The sequence below is a fragment of the Protopterus annectens genome, chromosome 4.part0, assembly GCF_019279795.1.
Source record: "Protopterus annectens isolate FY-2018-M chromosome 4.part0, PAN1.0, whole genome shotgun sequence".
Classification (NCBI taxonomy): domain Eukaryota; kingdom Metazoa; phylum Chordata; order Ceratodontiformes; family Protopteridae; genus Protopterus; species Protopterus annectens.
The window spans coordinates 1,081,710,559-1,081,726,802 of NC_056733.1; the positions used below are offsets into that span (position 1 = coordinate 1,081,710,559).

Genomic DNA, 16,244 nt, shown 5'->3' on the forward strand with positions numbered 1-16,244 from the left:
TAAAGTTCTTATCATAGAAAACAGCTCTGCTACTAACAATTACTTCAGCAAGAAGAGTCTTAGAGCTACAGGCCCTCATGGCTGTGATCCTTTTATCATATTTTACCCAGACAGGGTGTCTCTGAGGACAAATCCAACATTTATGCCTAAGCTGGTTTCCAGTGTGGCTCTTAACCAAACTATTCATCTGCCAACCTTTTATCCAAATCCGCAGAACAAGGGGGGAGAGAATTCTGCATTCCTTGGACGTACACAGACAGCTAAAATTCTACTTGAGCAGGAATAAAGCTCTAAGAAAAACTGAGCAATTGCTAGTGACATATGCTGCAGGATCAGAAGGAAAGGCTATTTGAAAGCAGACTGTTTCAAAGTGGATAAGCCACTATATTCGTTTCTGCTATTTACACCATGGTAAACCTGTGCCCAAGGGCATTAGGTCTCATTCCACCAGAGCTGCAGCTACTTCAGCAGCCTTTCTCAGAGGAGTACCAACCAAAGACATTCTAGAGGCTGCTACTTGGAGTTCTGTTCACACCTTTACAAAGCATTATCATTTGCCTCTCTACTCGAAGTCCAGGGCAGGCTTTGCCACTGCAGTTCTGCAGGGCCTTATTGATGCACCTAATGCTGTTTAGCTCCAGCCTCCCAACCATAGCTTTGGGATTCTACCCAAATGTAATGACTGCAACATTGAAACACGAAGAACATAGTACAGTTGTGTACACTTATTATAAATGTAGATGTTCGAGTGTATTCACTGTTGCAGTCCAGGTTACCCACCCACCATCCCCCATTTCATTCTGGAGTTTATCTTACCTTCTCTATCTTCTACAACCTATGTGGTGTATTTGCTTGTAGATGAAGGTAAATTTTATATTGATGCATGTATATATAGTTTTTGTACATATATATTTTTGCTACCTTTTTGGGGGCACCTGACATCTGGGGCAAGAAAAACTAAAGAAAATGGCATTGGCTGCTTATTTTATACCCCTGACGACCTGACGTCATGGAAGAGGCGACAGCAACCGACGCAGGACCCAAGACTTTGGAATTCAGGCCGACTGAGGGCAACCTGCCAGCAGATTACTCAAATGTAATGATTGCAACAGTGAATACACTCGAACATCTACATTTATGGTAAGTGTACACAACTGTATTTTCTTGGCCCCTTGTCTGACATGAGCCAAACAAAGAAAAAGAGTTCCTCAATTTGGGTATGTAGCTTTCAGAAAACTTCTCTCTGGTGCAGACTGACCGATGCACTGAAACACTGCTTCAGGCTCCAACAGCAAGAAAAGACTGGGATCCTGACATCTGTTGCCTCCTTATATACCCTAATGACTCCTGAAAATATTCAGGGATCACTCCAAGACCAGTTGTTTATATTTACTGACCTTGTCAACCATCGCAAATGGTGTAGCTCCTCAGTAAATCATGTAACAGAGGCTGCTGCTTACTGCTTTCAATTTTACTCCCTCTTGGATAGATGCATTGAGGCATCAATACCATTATGTAGTAAGCATAATGGCACGTTTAGAGCTAAATCCATATGGTGGTACTGCTGCATCAACAGACTTTGTAATTAAAAAGAAAAAGCTCCTGGCTGTCATTAAAAGATGTCCATTTCATCACTGTAAAAGGGACCTAAAACTAGGAAGTCTATTGAACTTACCGTTAGGCAATGTAAGGTCCGCTATGAACTTGACTCATTCTCTCCAGTGGAGTTCAGGAAGGTTTGCACTGTAACTTCAGTGGTTGGAGCCTAAGCCTTTTGACGGAATCAAATTATGTCCTCACATTGCAAACAAATATTCATATTTCTGGAACCAGAGGGGTTATGAAAGAAGTGTAAATGGCAAACTCTTCAGCACAAGCTAGTTTTGTAGTGGTAGTATTCTTTAGGTTCTAGGGTCTTAAACCAAATTTTATAAGTGCAGTAACTATTAGATTCATAATATTTTGTAAACAACTTAATATGTAAGCAACCACTCAAGTTACACACATACTGTTAGCAGTATTTTGTTCATCTAACTGACAGCTTTCATATGACGCTAAGGAGTTCTGTCTGTGTTATGTGGTTGTTGAGATATTTAGAAATATGTGAAAATTCTATCTATATAAATATCATAAAAACAACAGTTAATATCTATTTACCTGCACTAGGCAGAGGTCAAATATTAATGCAGCTGAGTTTGCCATTGTCTATAAGATGAAGTCTTTAAAAACCTTGTACATAGCATGGTTTTGGAATTATTGAAGCAAATATGAACAAATGGTATTTGATGCCTAGAGGCGTCAGTAGAAGTTAACTGCAGAAGCAACTGGAGGCGTCACTCAGATGTAATAAGTTAAAATTGCAACTTATTCAAATGATAACTACAAGGCCTTCTTCGGTTATATTAGGAAGATTAGAAATAACCTGCAGTTCTGTATTGAACTTGTTTCAAATGGTACTGCCTTCTCTGACCAAAAGAACATTGCTAAAATTCTTGCAAACAAATTATCTTCCAGTTTTACTCCACCCACTCCCATGTCTTTCCCCTCCATCCCCCGTCAGATTCCCCCTCTTCAGGTCAATTTGGACCAAGTCCTTTTGACACTTTCCACAATTAAAAACACTGCTTTCATTTGGCCTGTCAGTGTCCCTGGATGCTTGCTGAGAAGTGTCAAGAATCACTTGGCAAAACCCCTCATTCACCTTTTCAAGCAGTCTCTCTCCACTGTTATATCCCCAAGGAATGGAGAATGGCTGTTGTGGTTCCGTTACCTAAAGCTGGTCCCTTTACTGACCCTGAGAATTGCAGTCTTGTTAGTTTCACTGGTGTTATTTCCAGAGCACTGGAACATGTAGCTGATCAAATAATATTAGTGACCTGATATCTGTGGATACACATTAGTTCGGCATTGTAAAAGACTGATCATATCTTCTCTTCCTAGCTGATTTCCTTGAAAGAGCTACTGAAGCCATGGATAAGGGGCATATAGTCAACACTGTTTTATATGAATATATACTAAATATATAAAAAGGGTGATTGTGAGCTGGAGTTCAGGGAAGAGTTAAAACAGGCACTGGGGGGCAGTGAAGAGTTGGGTAACTACAGCAGAGATGGTAAAGGAGACAGATAGAAAGGTGCTTGGTGTGACATCTGGACAGATGGAGGACAAGGAGACCTGGTGGTGGAATGAGGACGTACAGGAGAGTATACAGAGGAAGAGTCTGGCGAAGAAGAAGTGGGATTGTCAGAGAGATGAAGAAAGTAGACAGGAGTATAAGGAGATGAAGAACATGGCAAAGAGAGAGGTGGCGAAGGATAAGGCATATGGAGAGTTGTATGAAAGGTTGGACACTAAAGATGGAGAAAAGGACCTTTACTGATTGGCTAGACAGAGGGACAGAGCTGGGAAAGATGTGCATGAGGTAAGGGTGATAAAGGATAGTGAGGGAAATGTACTCAAGCGAGGAGAGTGTGTTGAGCAGATGGAAAGAATACTTTGAGGGGGCTGATTAATGAAGAGAATGAGAGAGAGACAAGGTTGGATGCTGTGGGGATAGTGAGTCAGGAAGTGAAACAGATTAGCAAGGAGGAAGTATGGACAGCTATGAAGAGGATGAAGAATGGAAAGGCTGTTGGTCCAGATGACATACCAGTGGAAGCATGGAGGTGCTTAGGAGAAATGGCAGTGGAGTTTTTTAACCAGATTGTTTAATGAAATCTTGGAAAGTCAGACGTTGCCTGAGGAGTGGAGAATTTAGTTTTGGTACCTATTTTTAAGAGTAAGGGTGATGTGCAGAGCTGTAGAAACTACAGAGGGATAAAACTGATCAGTCACAGCTTGAAGTTATGGGAAAGAGTGGTAGAAGCTAGGTTAAGAGGGGAGGTGATTAGTGATCAACAGTATGATTTCATGCCAGGAAGAAGCACTACAGATGTAATGTTTGCTCTGAGAGTGTTGATGGAGAAATATAGAGAAGGTCAGAAGGAGTTGCATTGTGTCTTTGTGGACTTGGAGAAAGCATATGATAGGGTGCCTAGAGAGGAGTTGTGGTATTGAATGAGGAAGTCAGGAGTGGCAGAGAAGTATGTAAGAGTGGTACAGGATATGTACGAGGGTAGTGAGACAGTGGTGAAGTCTGCAATGGGAGTGACAGATGCATTTTAGGTGTAGGTGGGATTACATCAAGGATCAGCTCTGAGCCCTTTCTTATTTGCAGTAGTGATGGACAGGTTGACAGACTAGATCAGACAGGAGGCCCCATGGACTATGATGTTTGCAGATGACATTGTGATCTGTAGTGAGAGTAGAAACCAGGTTGAGGAGACCATGGAGAAGTGGAGATATGCTCTAGAGAGGAGAGGAATGAAGGTCAGCAGGACTAAGACAGAATATGTGTGTGTGAATGAGAGGGAGGATAGAGGAATGGTGAGGATGCAGGGAGTAGAGTTGGTGAAGGTGGATGAGTTTAAGTACTTGGGATCAACAGTTCAGAGTAATGGTGAGTGTGGAAGAGAGGTGAAGAAGAGAGTACAGGCAGGGTGGAATGGGTGGAGAAGTGTCAGGAGTGATTTGTGACAGACTGGTACCAGTAAGAGTGAAAGGGAAGGTCTACAAGAGGGTAGTGAGACCAGCTATGTTGTATGGGTTGGAGACAATGGCATTGACAAAAAGACAGGAGTCAGAGCTGGAAGTGGCAGAGTTAAAGATGTTAAGATTTGCACTGGGTATGACAAGGTTGGACAGAATTAGGAATCAGCATATTAGAGGGTCAGCTCAGGTTGGATGGTTTGGAGACAAAGCCAGAAAGGCGTGATTGCGTTGGTTTGGACGTGCTGAGGAAGGATGCTGGGTATATCAGGAAAAGGATGCTAAGGATGGAGCTGCCAGGTAAGAGTAAAAGAGGAAGGCCTAAAATAAGATTTATGGATGTGGTGAGAGAGGACGTGCAGGTGGTTGGTGTAAGAGAGCAATATGTAGAGAACAGGAAGAAATGGAAACAGATGATCCGCTGTGGTGACCCCTAATGGGAGCAGCCAAAAGAGAAGATATACTAAACATATATATATATAAATATATATATATATATATATATATATATATATATATATATATGTATATATATATATATATATATATGTGTCTGTGTGTGTGTGTGTGTGTGTATATATATATATATATATATATATATATATATATATATATATATATATATATATATATATAAAGGCCATGGCCTTTGACCCCCCCCCCCCCCGGTTTATGACAAACACTTCCAACTCAGCATTATCCTGTACATAGTTTGCTGGATTGGTAATTGACTGTCTGACAGAAGCCATGTTGTTAAGGTCCGAGGTATTTGATTTAGACAGAAAAATGACAGTAGTGTGGTGTTCCACAGGGTTGTGTTCTGAATCACCTCCTCTTTAGTATGTATTTGTGCGACATAAAAGTCCACGTCAGGGAACTTTGTCTAAACAAGTTTGCAGAGGATTACAAAATGAGGGCAGTTATCAAATCCAATTTTGATATGTAAATTCTCCAGCAAGGACTGGACCAAATAAATGCTGACAGATTAATCATGGGCTTTACCCTTAACACCAAGAAATGTAACATAGTTAATTTATTAAGTCTGGCATCATTGCTTACTGTACAGATAACATTCCACTTAAATTTGACAAGGTCATTGTGGATGTATGGGTACATAAGAGGCCCCTTTGAGCACCATGTTTCTCTGGTGATTAGAAAATCTTTCTACCTTGAACAGCTTATCCTTCATGGCATATGTTCAATGTCCAAAGAAATTATATTCCCACTTTATTCACCCCTTGTTAAGTCCGTCATTGCATATAATGCACTGTTAAGCATTTACCTCACCAAACACCTAAACCAGCTTGAGAGACCTCAGCCTTTCCTCACCAAAAAGATCTCCAATCTCAGTACTCTTAGTTACTCTGATAGATTAAAAGATCAGTGTCAAACAGATTCCTGATGGGGTGATCTCTGCTTAGCTTTTTGTGCTGTGAATTATCCAGCATTCTTTGAACCCCTTCGCCTACATAGATATCAAGTGGTAAAACAGTCACCTGTTGAAGACAACTTAACCTTCAGTATTACATCGACAAGATCTGATGGTGTGATTGATACTTGACCCAACTTAATACCCCATTTCTGAAATTGGCTGCCCATGCCTGTCAAGCTAAGTACTTTTCTAGCCTCCTTTTAAAACCAGTCTGAATGACTGTGATCACAAATTTTCACCAGGATCAAGTGGAGAGAGTCAGTGGAAGGCACTGCTAGTTTTCCAGCAGTACCAGGCATTGTGGCTGTGCTTCTTGATGGTCTCGCTTGGCGGTATGTTTAGTAAGAATCTACAAATCATAAGCCTTTTTATGTGGGTGCAGTGGGGAATTTTCTGCATATTCTTGTAGACTTGGCCTAGTTCAGAAGTAATGATAGTATAATTTGTATACCTCAGAAAAATCAGGTTAAGTAAGTGTTGGGCACATCTAAATGTAAACAGTTTGGCAAGGAAAGTATTTAGGGTTGGTAGGTAAAGAAGCTTTGAGAGACCTCACTTTATTACTTCTTGTGCTGTACCTCATCATTGTTTCATAACCAGACAGTGTGCTGCTCTGCAATTTAATGCTGGATGAGTCTCTTCTTGTGAATTCAAGAGGGTCAGTCTTGTCTCATATGAGAATTTGAGGTGAATAGTGAAGTTATTCTGAGTTCATGTCCATTTTTTGTTGCAGTTTTCCACTCACTGCCTTCTCCAGTGGTTGTTGGGCTTTACAGCCTATTCATTTAGCCTATTTCCACAAGTAGTAGTACCTCTGTTTCTGTTCAAATATTGTTTTTAGCACTGCAGGATGCATTTGTAGCATTTTATTGTTTTTCTGGGTATTTCTTATTTTAAAGCTGTTCTGAGCTGTGTTGTTATGCAGTTTGCTCCTTAATATTTTTAACATTAAAGAAGGGTGATGATAAGAAACAACTGGGCGACTTCTTTGGAATGCCTAACAGCTATGCCGAATGTTATCCTGCAACGTAAGTGTTAACCATTTTCTTATAGCTTGAAATTAGAAGTCTTACTATGCATACCACAGCATTTTCATTGAAATAAGAACACAGATGTGAAAGGAAACCATGGCTTAATTCTTCCTTCATGTGAAGTGCCACATGTCACACATTCTGAGTTTTAGCTTTTGTTCTGACTTTCACAGTTTCTCTGTCTAAAGATGTTTGTTAGAATTGCTTTGGAAGCATACCCCTCAACCTCTCAGAGTAAGAAATCTTGGAAAAGACGTAAGTAATGGGGGGGGCAAAGGTCCAAAAATAGGGAACATTTTTAAATACTGCTCTTACGAATTAGAGAGAATAACAAGTTTTGCATTAGCATGAAGTTTCTGAAGGGTATGAAGTCTGAAACTCGTGTCTGTCATTTTTTTTACTTAAATCTTCAATGATTTGCTAGAAAAACTTTTTTTTATGAAAAATGGACCAAAAATATGAGGCGAAAATCTGTGCAGTTGAGAGGTATGCTTGGAAGGCTTAACCATTTAAACATCAATCACCATTTAGTGTTCTTGATGGAGGACTACCAAGAGCTTTCTTATTGAAACTATAAGCTGTTTTGCCATCAACACGTATATGTTTTTAAATTAAAATTAGCAAGCCCTCCACTGTTTGCAGAATTTTAGAATCTTTCGTCATGCTGCCTTTGCCCTTTATATTTAGCAAATAATCCCACAAAAAGGAGACAAAGTGCCCAGAATAATCCTATTTGTTTTTTGATGAGATTGACAGATTAATTCTGGGAGTTGTGTTGCTACAGAACATTTATTTATTTTTTTTATTTTATTTAACATTTGTTGACCGGGAAAGTCCGACTAGGTTCCACAGATCCTGTTTTCAGCGGAGGCCCGGGGAGAAATGCTCCAGAAGCATGTCTTTTAGAATCAGCTTTATATTACTGCCCTGCAGTCATTTTTGTCCACTTACATTATTTAGATAGACACAAATGCCTTTGTTTTTGTACATGACTTTTTACATAAATATTTGTACTGCTGAACAGCTTGGTGGCCCAGGGGCACTATCTCTGCCTCAGAGCAGCAGGATTTTCCCTAGTCTATGGTTGCTGTAAAGCAGTTGTTTGTTTTCCCCATATCTGAATGCATTTATCTACAGGTGTAATAGTTTGCTGCTACCTCCCAATATATCCCGTTGATTGGTTGTTATAAATTTTGGGGCGGTCACAGTGGTGCAGCGGTTAGCATTGCTGCCTCACAGCAAGAGGTTCTCTGGTTCGATCCTTGGCTGGGGTGCCTTCTGTGCGGAGTCTGCATGTCCTCCCTTGGTCGCGTGGGTTTCCTCCGGGTGCTCCGGTTTCCTCCCACATCCAGAACACATGCTGTAGGTGGATTGGACACACTAAATTGGCCCTAGGTGTGAGTGTGTGCATGTGTGTGCCTTCTGTGGAAGGTTGGGCGCCGGGCTGGCAACTCGACACCGTAAAACTCCACTGACAATCATGAGCGGACAGGTGATCCGCTGTGGTGACCCCTAACCGGGAAAAGCCGAAAGAAGAGGAAGATTGGTTGTTATACATTTTGTATGCATGTATGTATTTGTGTGCGTGTGTGTGTGATACATATATATATATATATATATATTTATATTTATATTTACTTTTTTTCTTTTTTTTGTATAAAGGGTGCTGTTCATTAGTTTGATAGGTACATTGTTGAAAATTTTCAGTTTTGCTATACATCGATATATGAAGATCAGCCATGTGTACAAAAGGAATTTGCTAGTAAAGTATATGCTGTTTTTAACATAAGTTTATATTAGAACTTTTGAAAATGCAGTGTATCTTTAGTTTCACTTACTCTGCTAGCAATGTTTGGTGGTATGTTTGTGTTATGTTGAGATCAAATACAGTGGGGTAAGAGAATTTGCTTTTTTCCCCACAGCTTTATAGTCTCAGAGTTGGTATATTTAAAGTTGGAGATTGTGGGATGCACATACATTTTTAATATGCAGCATTGGTGTGTGTTAGATTAAATAATTTTGCTGTATTAAATCATCAATCAAGTGGGAAATGGTGATTCAGTATAGTGGAAAATGGTCAGTCAGTATAGACCGTCTGTGTTGTGTGTGTCTGTGTTGTGTGTGTCTGTGTATTTATGTAGGATTGAATCAACATTTTCCACTTAATTAGTGATTCAGTGTACCCCAAAATATATAGATATGTACATCTTTCAGGGGTATGTAGAGCACCCCTGCCTTACCAGGCTATGCCTCATTCCACACATTCAGATCCCAAAATGAGGTTGAGAAGACTAAGGATTGTGGAGTCTCTATCTTCATTAAGGACATGCGTACCTCCAGACTGGTTTGCAAGCATGATGCACTGGAATTACTCCAGGTGCAACTGACAGTTGGCAAGACACCCATCCAAGTTATAGCCAGCTGTAGACCCCCCTCCATGACTTAAGACACCTACTCCTCCTACCTGGACCTACTTGACTCCATCAGGGTACCGCCTAACACCATGATCCTTGTTGACTTCAACTACCCCACCATAGACTGGGTGAACTATTCCTGCACTGATGCACTCACCCAACGATTCCTTGAATTCAACAATTCTAATGCACTGGACCAGCTCGTCTCATCTCCCACAATGGGAGATAACATTCTGGACTTGGTTCTCACCAACATGGGCCACCGCTGCACCACTCCCATAGTAAGTTCTTCCCTGGTGAGATCAGATCATTGGTCTGTCTCATTCGAAGTTTCTTACCCCCAGCCATAACCAGGCTAAAACACTTCTCTAAACCTGACTACATCCTCCTAAGGGAGGGCATCGGTAGCTTCACATCATCACCCCCCCCTCAGAGGATGCAGACAAATATGTTGAACAGTACGCCAATGCAGTCATACATGCACCTGTACAGCTGCATGGCTTTAGCCATATGCAACAGAACTAAAACCTGCTCCTCAAGGAAACGCAAACCTGTCTGGTGGACATCCTCTATCAACAGACTTTACAACAAAAGGAAGAAGCTGTTGTCCAGGGGTAAAAAGGAACAAATTTGAAATTGGAAAAACTCCCTTCTCAGCCTCAACAAGTGAATTAGATCACTAGTGAAAACTTTCAAAGCCAATTATGAATTGAAACTAACCTCCAAAACAAAGAGAAAGCACAAAGCCTTTTTCAGTTGCATCAGGAACCTCCATGGCAAAGCCCAGGTTTCTTCCAAATTAGTACTTAATGGTTCCATTTACACTGATCCTGTTGACTTAGATAACCTGCTAAAAGGTAGGTTCTGCACATATTTCACCCCATATCCCCCCACTCCAGGGGCCCATTCAGCATCCCCGATACTTGTCCCACACCTCACATCTCAGTAGTGTTAAAGGCCTTATCCAAGGCAAGAAACACAGCTTCCATGGGACCTGATAGTGTCCCACACTGTATTCTGCACCATCTCCAGCAAGAACAAGCTTGGCCGTTGAGTACCCTATTCAACCCCAGCCTAGGTACAGGCTTCATTCCAGCAGAGTAGAGAACTGCCATTGTCATACCCATTGTCATCCCCTTACACAAAGGTGGTGCCACTACTGACCCTGAAAACTATTCCCCCATTAGCTTGACAAGTCTGTTCTATAAAGGCATGGGGCGTATTATTATGGATCTCATAAGCAAGGACATAGGCAGTCTCCAAACACTTGACCCCACCTAGTTCGGTTTTGTCAAGGGCAGATCTTGGCTGTTGAACCTGGTTGACTTCTTTGAGACTGTCACCAAGGCCCTGGATGAGGGAAAGTCAGTACATACAGCTTATCTTGACTTTGCCAAGGCCTTTGACACAATCCTCCACTTAGGCATCACCAAAAAGGTAACACAACTTGGAATAAATCCCTGTCTCATCAGGTGGGTGGCCAGCTGGCTCACCGATAGTACCCACAAGGTCAAAACAGGCACCTCCACCTCCGACAGCAGACCTGTCACTAGGGATGTTCTCCAGGGATCTGTCCTGGGAGCCATACTGTTTGGCATCTGCTTCTCAGAGGTCCAGATAAAGACAAAAAGGCCTGTGGCTGACCAAGTTTGCGGACGACTGTAAGTTGGGTGCTGTCATTGACTTCCTAAATGATGTTAACATACTGCAGGAGACTCTCACACCAAGTGACTATTGCCAAAGTCATGGCCTTAAGTTAAACGCAAAAAAATGTATTATCATACCATTCAGCAAAAACATGGCCCCTACTGATTACCAGATCAACGGCAACCCCCTAAGCACAGAACCTGTGGTGAGATACCTGGGCACTCAGTTTGACAACAATCTCACATTCGACCATCATGTAGCGGCAGTGGTCAGAAAAGTCTTTTATTTGGTTTATCTCATAAGTAAAGGGATTGCTTCCAGGACAAAGGAGATTATTACTTCTCTGTACTACTCCTTCATTAGGTCAATAATTGTGTACAAAATCCCATTTGGTATGTACCTCTCCAAACACCTGCATCAACTGGAATGGCCACAGAAGTACCTCACAAAGAGAATCCAATCTCCGACATGTGTCCTATGTGGACAGGCTCAAATCACTATCAGTCTATTCGGTATCATACAGATTACTCAGAGGTGATCTGTGTCTCGCCTACAATGCAGTATGGGACCCTGCTCTACTAGAGATGCTCCATATCTGTAAGTCTAACTCCTTGTGCTTTATCTGCTTGAAAGCCCTAAATCTAATATGTGACCTCAACAAAACCTGCTGGAGAGAAAGGGTTGTCTCCCAGAGGCTGCCTAGTCTCTGGAATAGACTCCCCATACACATCAAACAAAGTATGTCCCTGACCCTCTTCAATTGCAACCTTGATGAGTGGATGGGAAACAAATTTATCCCAGGGGTTCCACCTGTGTCCCTCACTGACAGGGGCAACAGTTGCTGACTGAGCTTTCTTTTTTGGGGATAAACTTTTGGCTCTGATTGTAAGGGCCCCCAGGCCCATTAGCCTAGTAACCTCCTATGATTGTGTGTGTGTGTGTGTGTGTGTGTGTGTGCGTGTGTGTGTGTGTGTGTGTGTGTGTGTGTGTGTGTGTGTGTGTGTGTGTGTGTGTGTGTGTGTGTGTGTGCGTGTGTCGCATTTGAGCCAGCAAATTTCCGTTTCATCGAATTGTAAATTTGCGACCTCACTTGCGTGAAAGTGCACTTTCGTGTAAAAACAAATAAAAATAAAACAGAAAAGAAATAAAAACATGCAGTTTGCATGTAATGTTAATTGTACATCAACATTTAGTGTTGATTTACAACTAAGCAAACTATTCCTGAGATTGTGGTACAGTGGGGATAAGGGAATATTCCCCACTGTAGTACGATCTCGGAGTGAGAATATTAAAGTAGGGGGGTGTGGGGAGGAATGGATCCCTCCTATATGGGGGATGTAAAGAGGCTTGCCCCCCTGCATAATTGTGTTTAGTGTGTTTTTTTTTTGGTTTAAGTTTTATTTTTGTTTTTACAAGAAAGTGCATTTTCGAAAAAATGCACTTTCACGTAAGTGAGGTCGCGAATTTATGTTTCGATGAAACGTAAATTTGCTGGATCAAAGTAGATCCATATATATATATATATATATACACACACACACACACACACACACACACACACACACACACACATACACACACTTCATTTCACTGAAAACACACTTCATAGAAACTCATTTTGTTGAAAACTCATTTCACTGAAAATCCATTGCCTGAGCACAGATGTTCATCGTGCATACAGCTGCAGTCATAACAGATGAGTTCTCCTGCCGTTAGGCGGGTCCTCGGTCGGCCAAATTCCAAATTCTAGGTCCGGCGTCGGTTGTCGTTGCTTCTTCCCTGACGTCAGTGCGCCAGGGGTATAAAAGAACCAGCCAACGCCATTTTCTTCAGTCTTTCTTGCCGCGCGGTGCCCGAAGCAGAAGCAGTTCGCAAGTGCCGGTCGGCCAGCTCCTGAAATTACGAAAATTTCGCAACCGAAGTCTTCTTGAAACCTAAGTACCCCGTTGGGGAAACTTTTCTTGCCTCAGACCGATGTCAGACAAAGTTAATAATTGTATTTCTTGTGGGAAGCAAATACCGCATAAGGATTTTCATTCCCTCTGCATTCCTTGCTTAGGCCCAGACCACGACGTCTTGGTCTGTCGTTTTTTTGCTACATTCAACAAACGCACCATTAAGCGTCGGGCGGAGTTCGCCCAGCACTATTTTGGCAAAAAAATTAACTATATTATGTCGTCGGATACTCCGACTCCAGTTTTGTCTAAAAAACGCAAAGATAAGGACCGACACGAGGTCCGCGGCCTCTACCGACACCACGCCAAAGCCGACTACAGGTGGTCTGGTTCTCAGAGAGGCGCCTATGCAGCCCCTGCCTACCGACGACACTTCATTGGCGGTGTCTTCTGTGCCCGAGGTCGCAGGCTCCTCGGCCCACACCCTGACTACAGATACCAAAGCCACTCTTGGTGGTGAATCTCAAAATGTAGACAGGTCTGCCTCCTCCCAAGGTGTCTTCAGACCTTCCTCTTCTTTTTCTATCAAGGCTTTCACGAAGTCTAAAGCAGCCATGCATTCTAAGAGACAAGCTCCACAGGGCCCTTCTCCAGGCCCCATGCCTAAAAAACAGATGCTTAAAATGGCTGAGGATTTTTTTACTCTTATCAGGGGTTCTCAACCCCAGACAAAGGCCCAGAGTGGAGGAAGAATCCTCCTCTGACCAGGCCTCCATTATTTCAGAGCACTCTGATGAACAGGAACATTCTTACTCCCCTTTTGAAGATTCTGATGCTGAGGAGTCCATTCCCTCTGTCTCCCCCCAGAGGATTACTCATTTGGGGAAACCTTGCATACCTTAAAGGAACACTTCCACTGGGAAGGCCAAGAGTACTCAGATTCCAAGAAAAGGCTTAGGGATTTTCTCTTGCTACCCCAGCACAGGCCTCTGGCTATACCTCCTATCTTAGACATACTAGATGTGTACTCGGAGGCCTGCCTTAACCCGGATTCTTTACCTCCAGCCCCAGTCAACCGTGACAGGTACTACCAGGTTCCTGACTCTCACCAATTTTTATACAAAAGCCATGCGGCTGACCCAGAAACTATCCCACAGGGCCCCGTGGGAATTAAGGCCTCCACTGCTAAAAACCCATTACCTTCCGAGAGAGATTCCAGATCCTTAGAAAGGTGGGGAGAAAAGGTATACACCTTGGCCACCTTAACCATTAGGGCATTAAACTGCCAGTTCCATATGCTAAAGTACCAACAGTTTCTGTTATCACAGTTGAGAAGTAAAATGTCACAACCTGAACAACCAGACTTGAAGGAGTTGCAGGATTCGATGCATAGTGCAGAACAAGTGGGTAAACATACCTTGCAATGTGGTTTTGATGCTCTAGAGGCCTCATGTAGAGCTGATGTTACAGGATCAGTCATACGTAGACATGCCTGGCTCAAGGAGCACACCTGACCAGATCATGTCAAAGCTAAATTACTAGATGCCCCTCTACAAAAGGATGTATTATTTGGTGTTAAAGCTGAGGAGGTATTAAAGAAAATGGAGGAAAAGGCTAAATCAATGCAAACAGTGAAAGATTTTCTACAGGTACAACCTCCACGTTTCAGTAGAAATTGGCCTTCCAAAAATTGGTCCTTTCCAGCCACGGACAGACCCCAAAGAGGTAGATACAGGCACCCGAGGGGCAGAGGGCAATCTCAGGGATCGTTTAGAGGCAGACAATGGCAAACTCCTACACAAAGAGGTGGTGAGGATAGTTCGCAGCCATTCAGAAAGCAAGCCCAATGACTTTCCCTTTGCATGCCAAGCAAGGCTCAAATGGCAGCACCTTAGGCGGAAAACTGGCATTATTTTCAAAAAATTGGCATATTGTCACAAAAGACAAATGGATCCTGGACATTATAAACAGAGGCTACAGATTCCATTTTCACACCCTTCCAAAAATGAGAGGCATGCCAAACCTGCCACACGATCAAAGGGCAGAGGCACAAAGACAAATTTCAGATCTCATGGACATGAAAGCTATTCAAGAGGTACCTACTCACGAACAAGGTCAAGGTTTTTATTCCAGACTATTCCTGGTACCAAGGAAGGGAAAAGATTGGAGACCTATTTTGGACCTATCCATCCTAAACACATTTTACTGCACCAAAATTCAAGATGCTCACATTACAGCAGCTTCTTCCCATGCTGGGCAAGGAGTTTTGGCTGGTAACATTGGACCTCAAGGAGGCATAACTGCATGTCCCAATCAGACAAAATTGCAGAAGATACCTCAGATTTCTTGCAGGTTCAACCCATTATCAATTCTCTGCATTGCCCTTTGGCTTATCTACTGCACCCAGAGTATTCACGAAATGCCTGGCATCAGTAATTGCCTACTGCAGACTTCAAGGGATACAAATATACCTATATTTGGACGACTGCCTGATCCAAGCGGACAGCAAGCACATACTTCTGAAACATCTGGCTTTTGTAATAATGTTGTTGAATTCTCTGGGATACACGGTCAACAAAAAGAAATCAAGGCTAATACCCTCTCAGAAAATAATTTTCCTGGGTGCCAACCTGGACACAAACACCCAGATGGCCTACCTCACGCCAGAGAAGCAGGGGCAACTAACTCAGTACTTCAGAACACTAGCAAATTTCACCAGGCTGACTGCAAGGAAAATCCTGCAGGCTCTGGGATTCATGGCATCTTGCATCCTACTAATCCCATGCGCAAAGCTGCATATGAGGAAACTTCAATGGTACCTGAAAAACCTATGATCTCAACACAGCCACAGTTTGGAAACAATAATACCACTAATTCCATGTCTTCAAAAGGAATTTCTGTGGTGGGCTCAAGCATGCCAAACAAACACAGGTCTCCCATTCTGCAAGCCTCAAGCAAATCAAGTCATCACAACAGATGCCTCGGACTACGCCAGGGGGGAGCACATGACAGATCGGTGCATTCAGGGCAAATGGTCCCAAAAAGAAAAGCACCTTCACATCAATCAAAAGTAAATGCTAGCAGTAATAAATGCTATTATAGCTTTCAAAGACCTTCTGCATCCAGATCAACTATTGATAAGGACAGACAACACCACAGTAATGTGGTACATAAACAAACAGGGAGGAACCCATTCATACACCCTATGCAGGCTGGCCATGTCCCTTTGGAACGTGGC

General features: G+C 42.4%; 1 protein-coding gene across 1 annotated transcript in view; it reads left to right on the plus strand.

Annotated features, from left to right (window-relative positions):
* Positions 1-16,244, plus strand: part of IK (IK cytokine) — a 776,265-nt gene that overhangs the window by 505,572 nt on the left and 254,449 nt on the right. Inside the window, exon 15 of the mRNA XM_044069023.1 lies at positions 6,967-7,047. Within this exon, the coding sequence (XP_043924958.1) occupies positions 6,967-7,047 (81 nt within the window). The remainder of the gene's footprint in view (positions 1-6,966; positions 7,048-16,244) is intronic.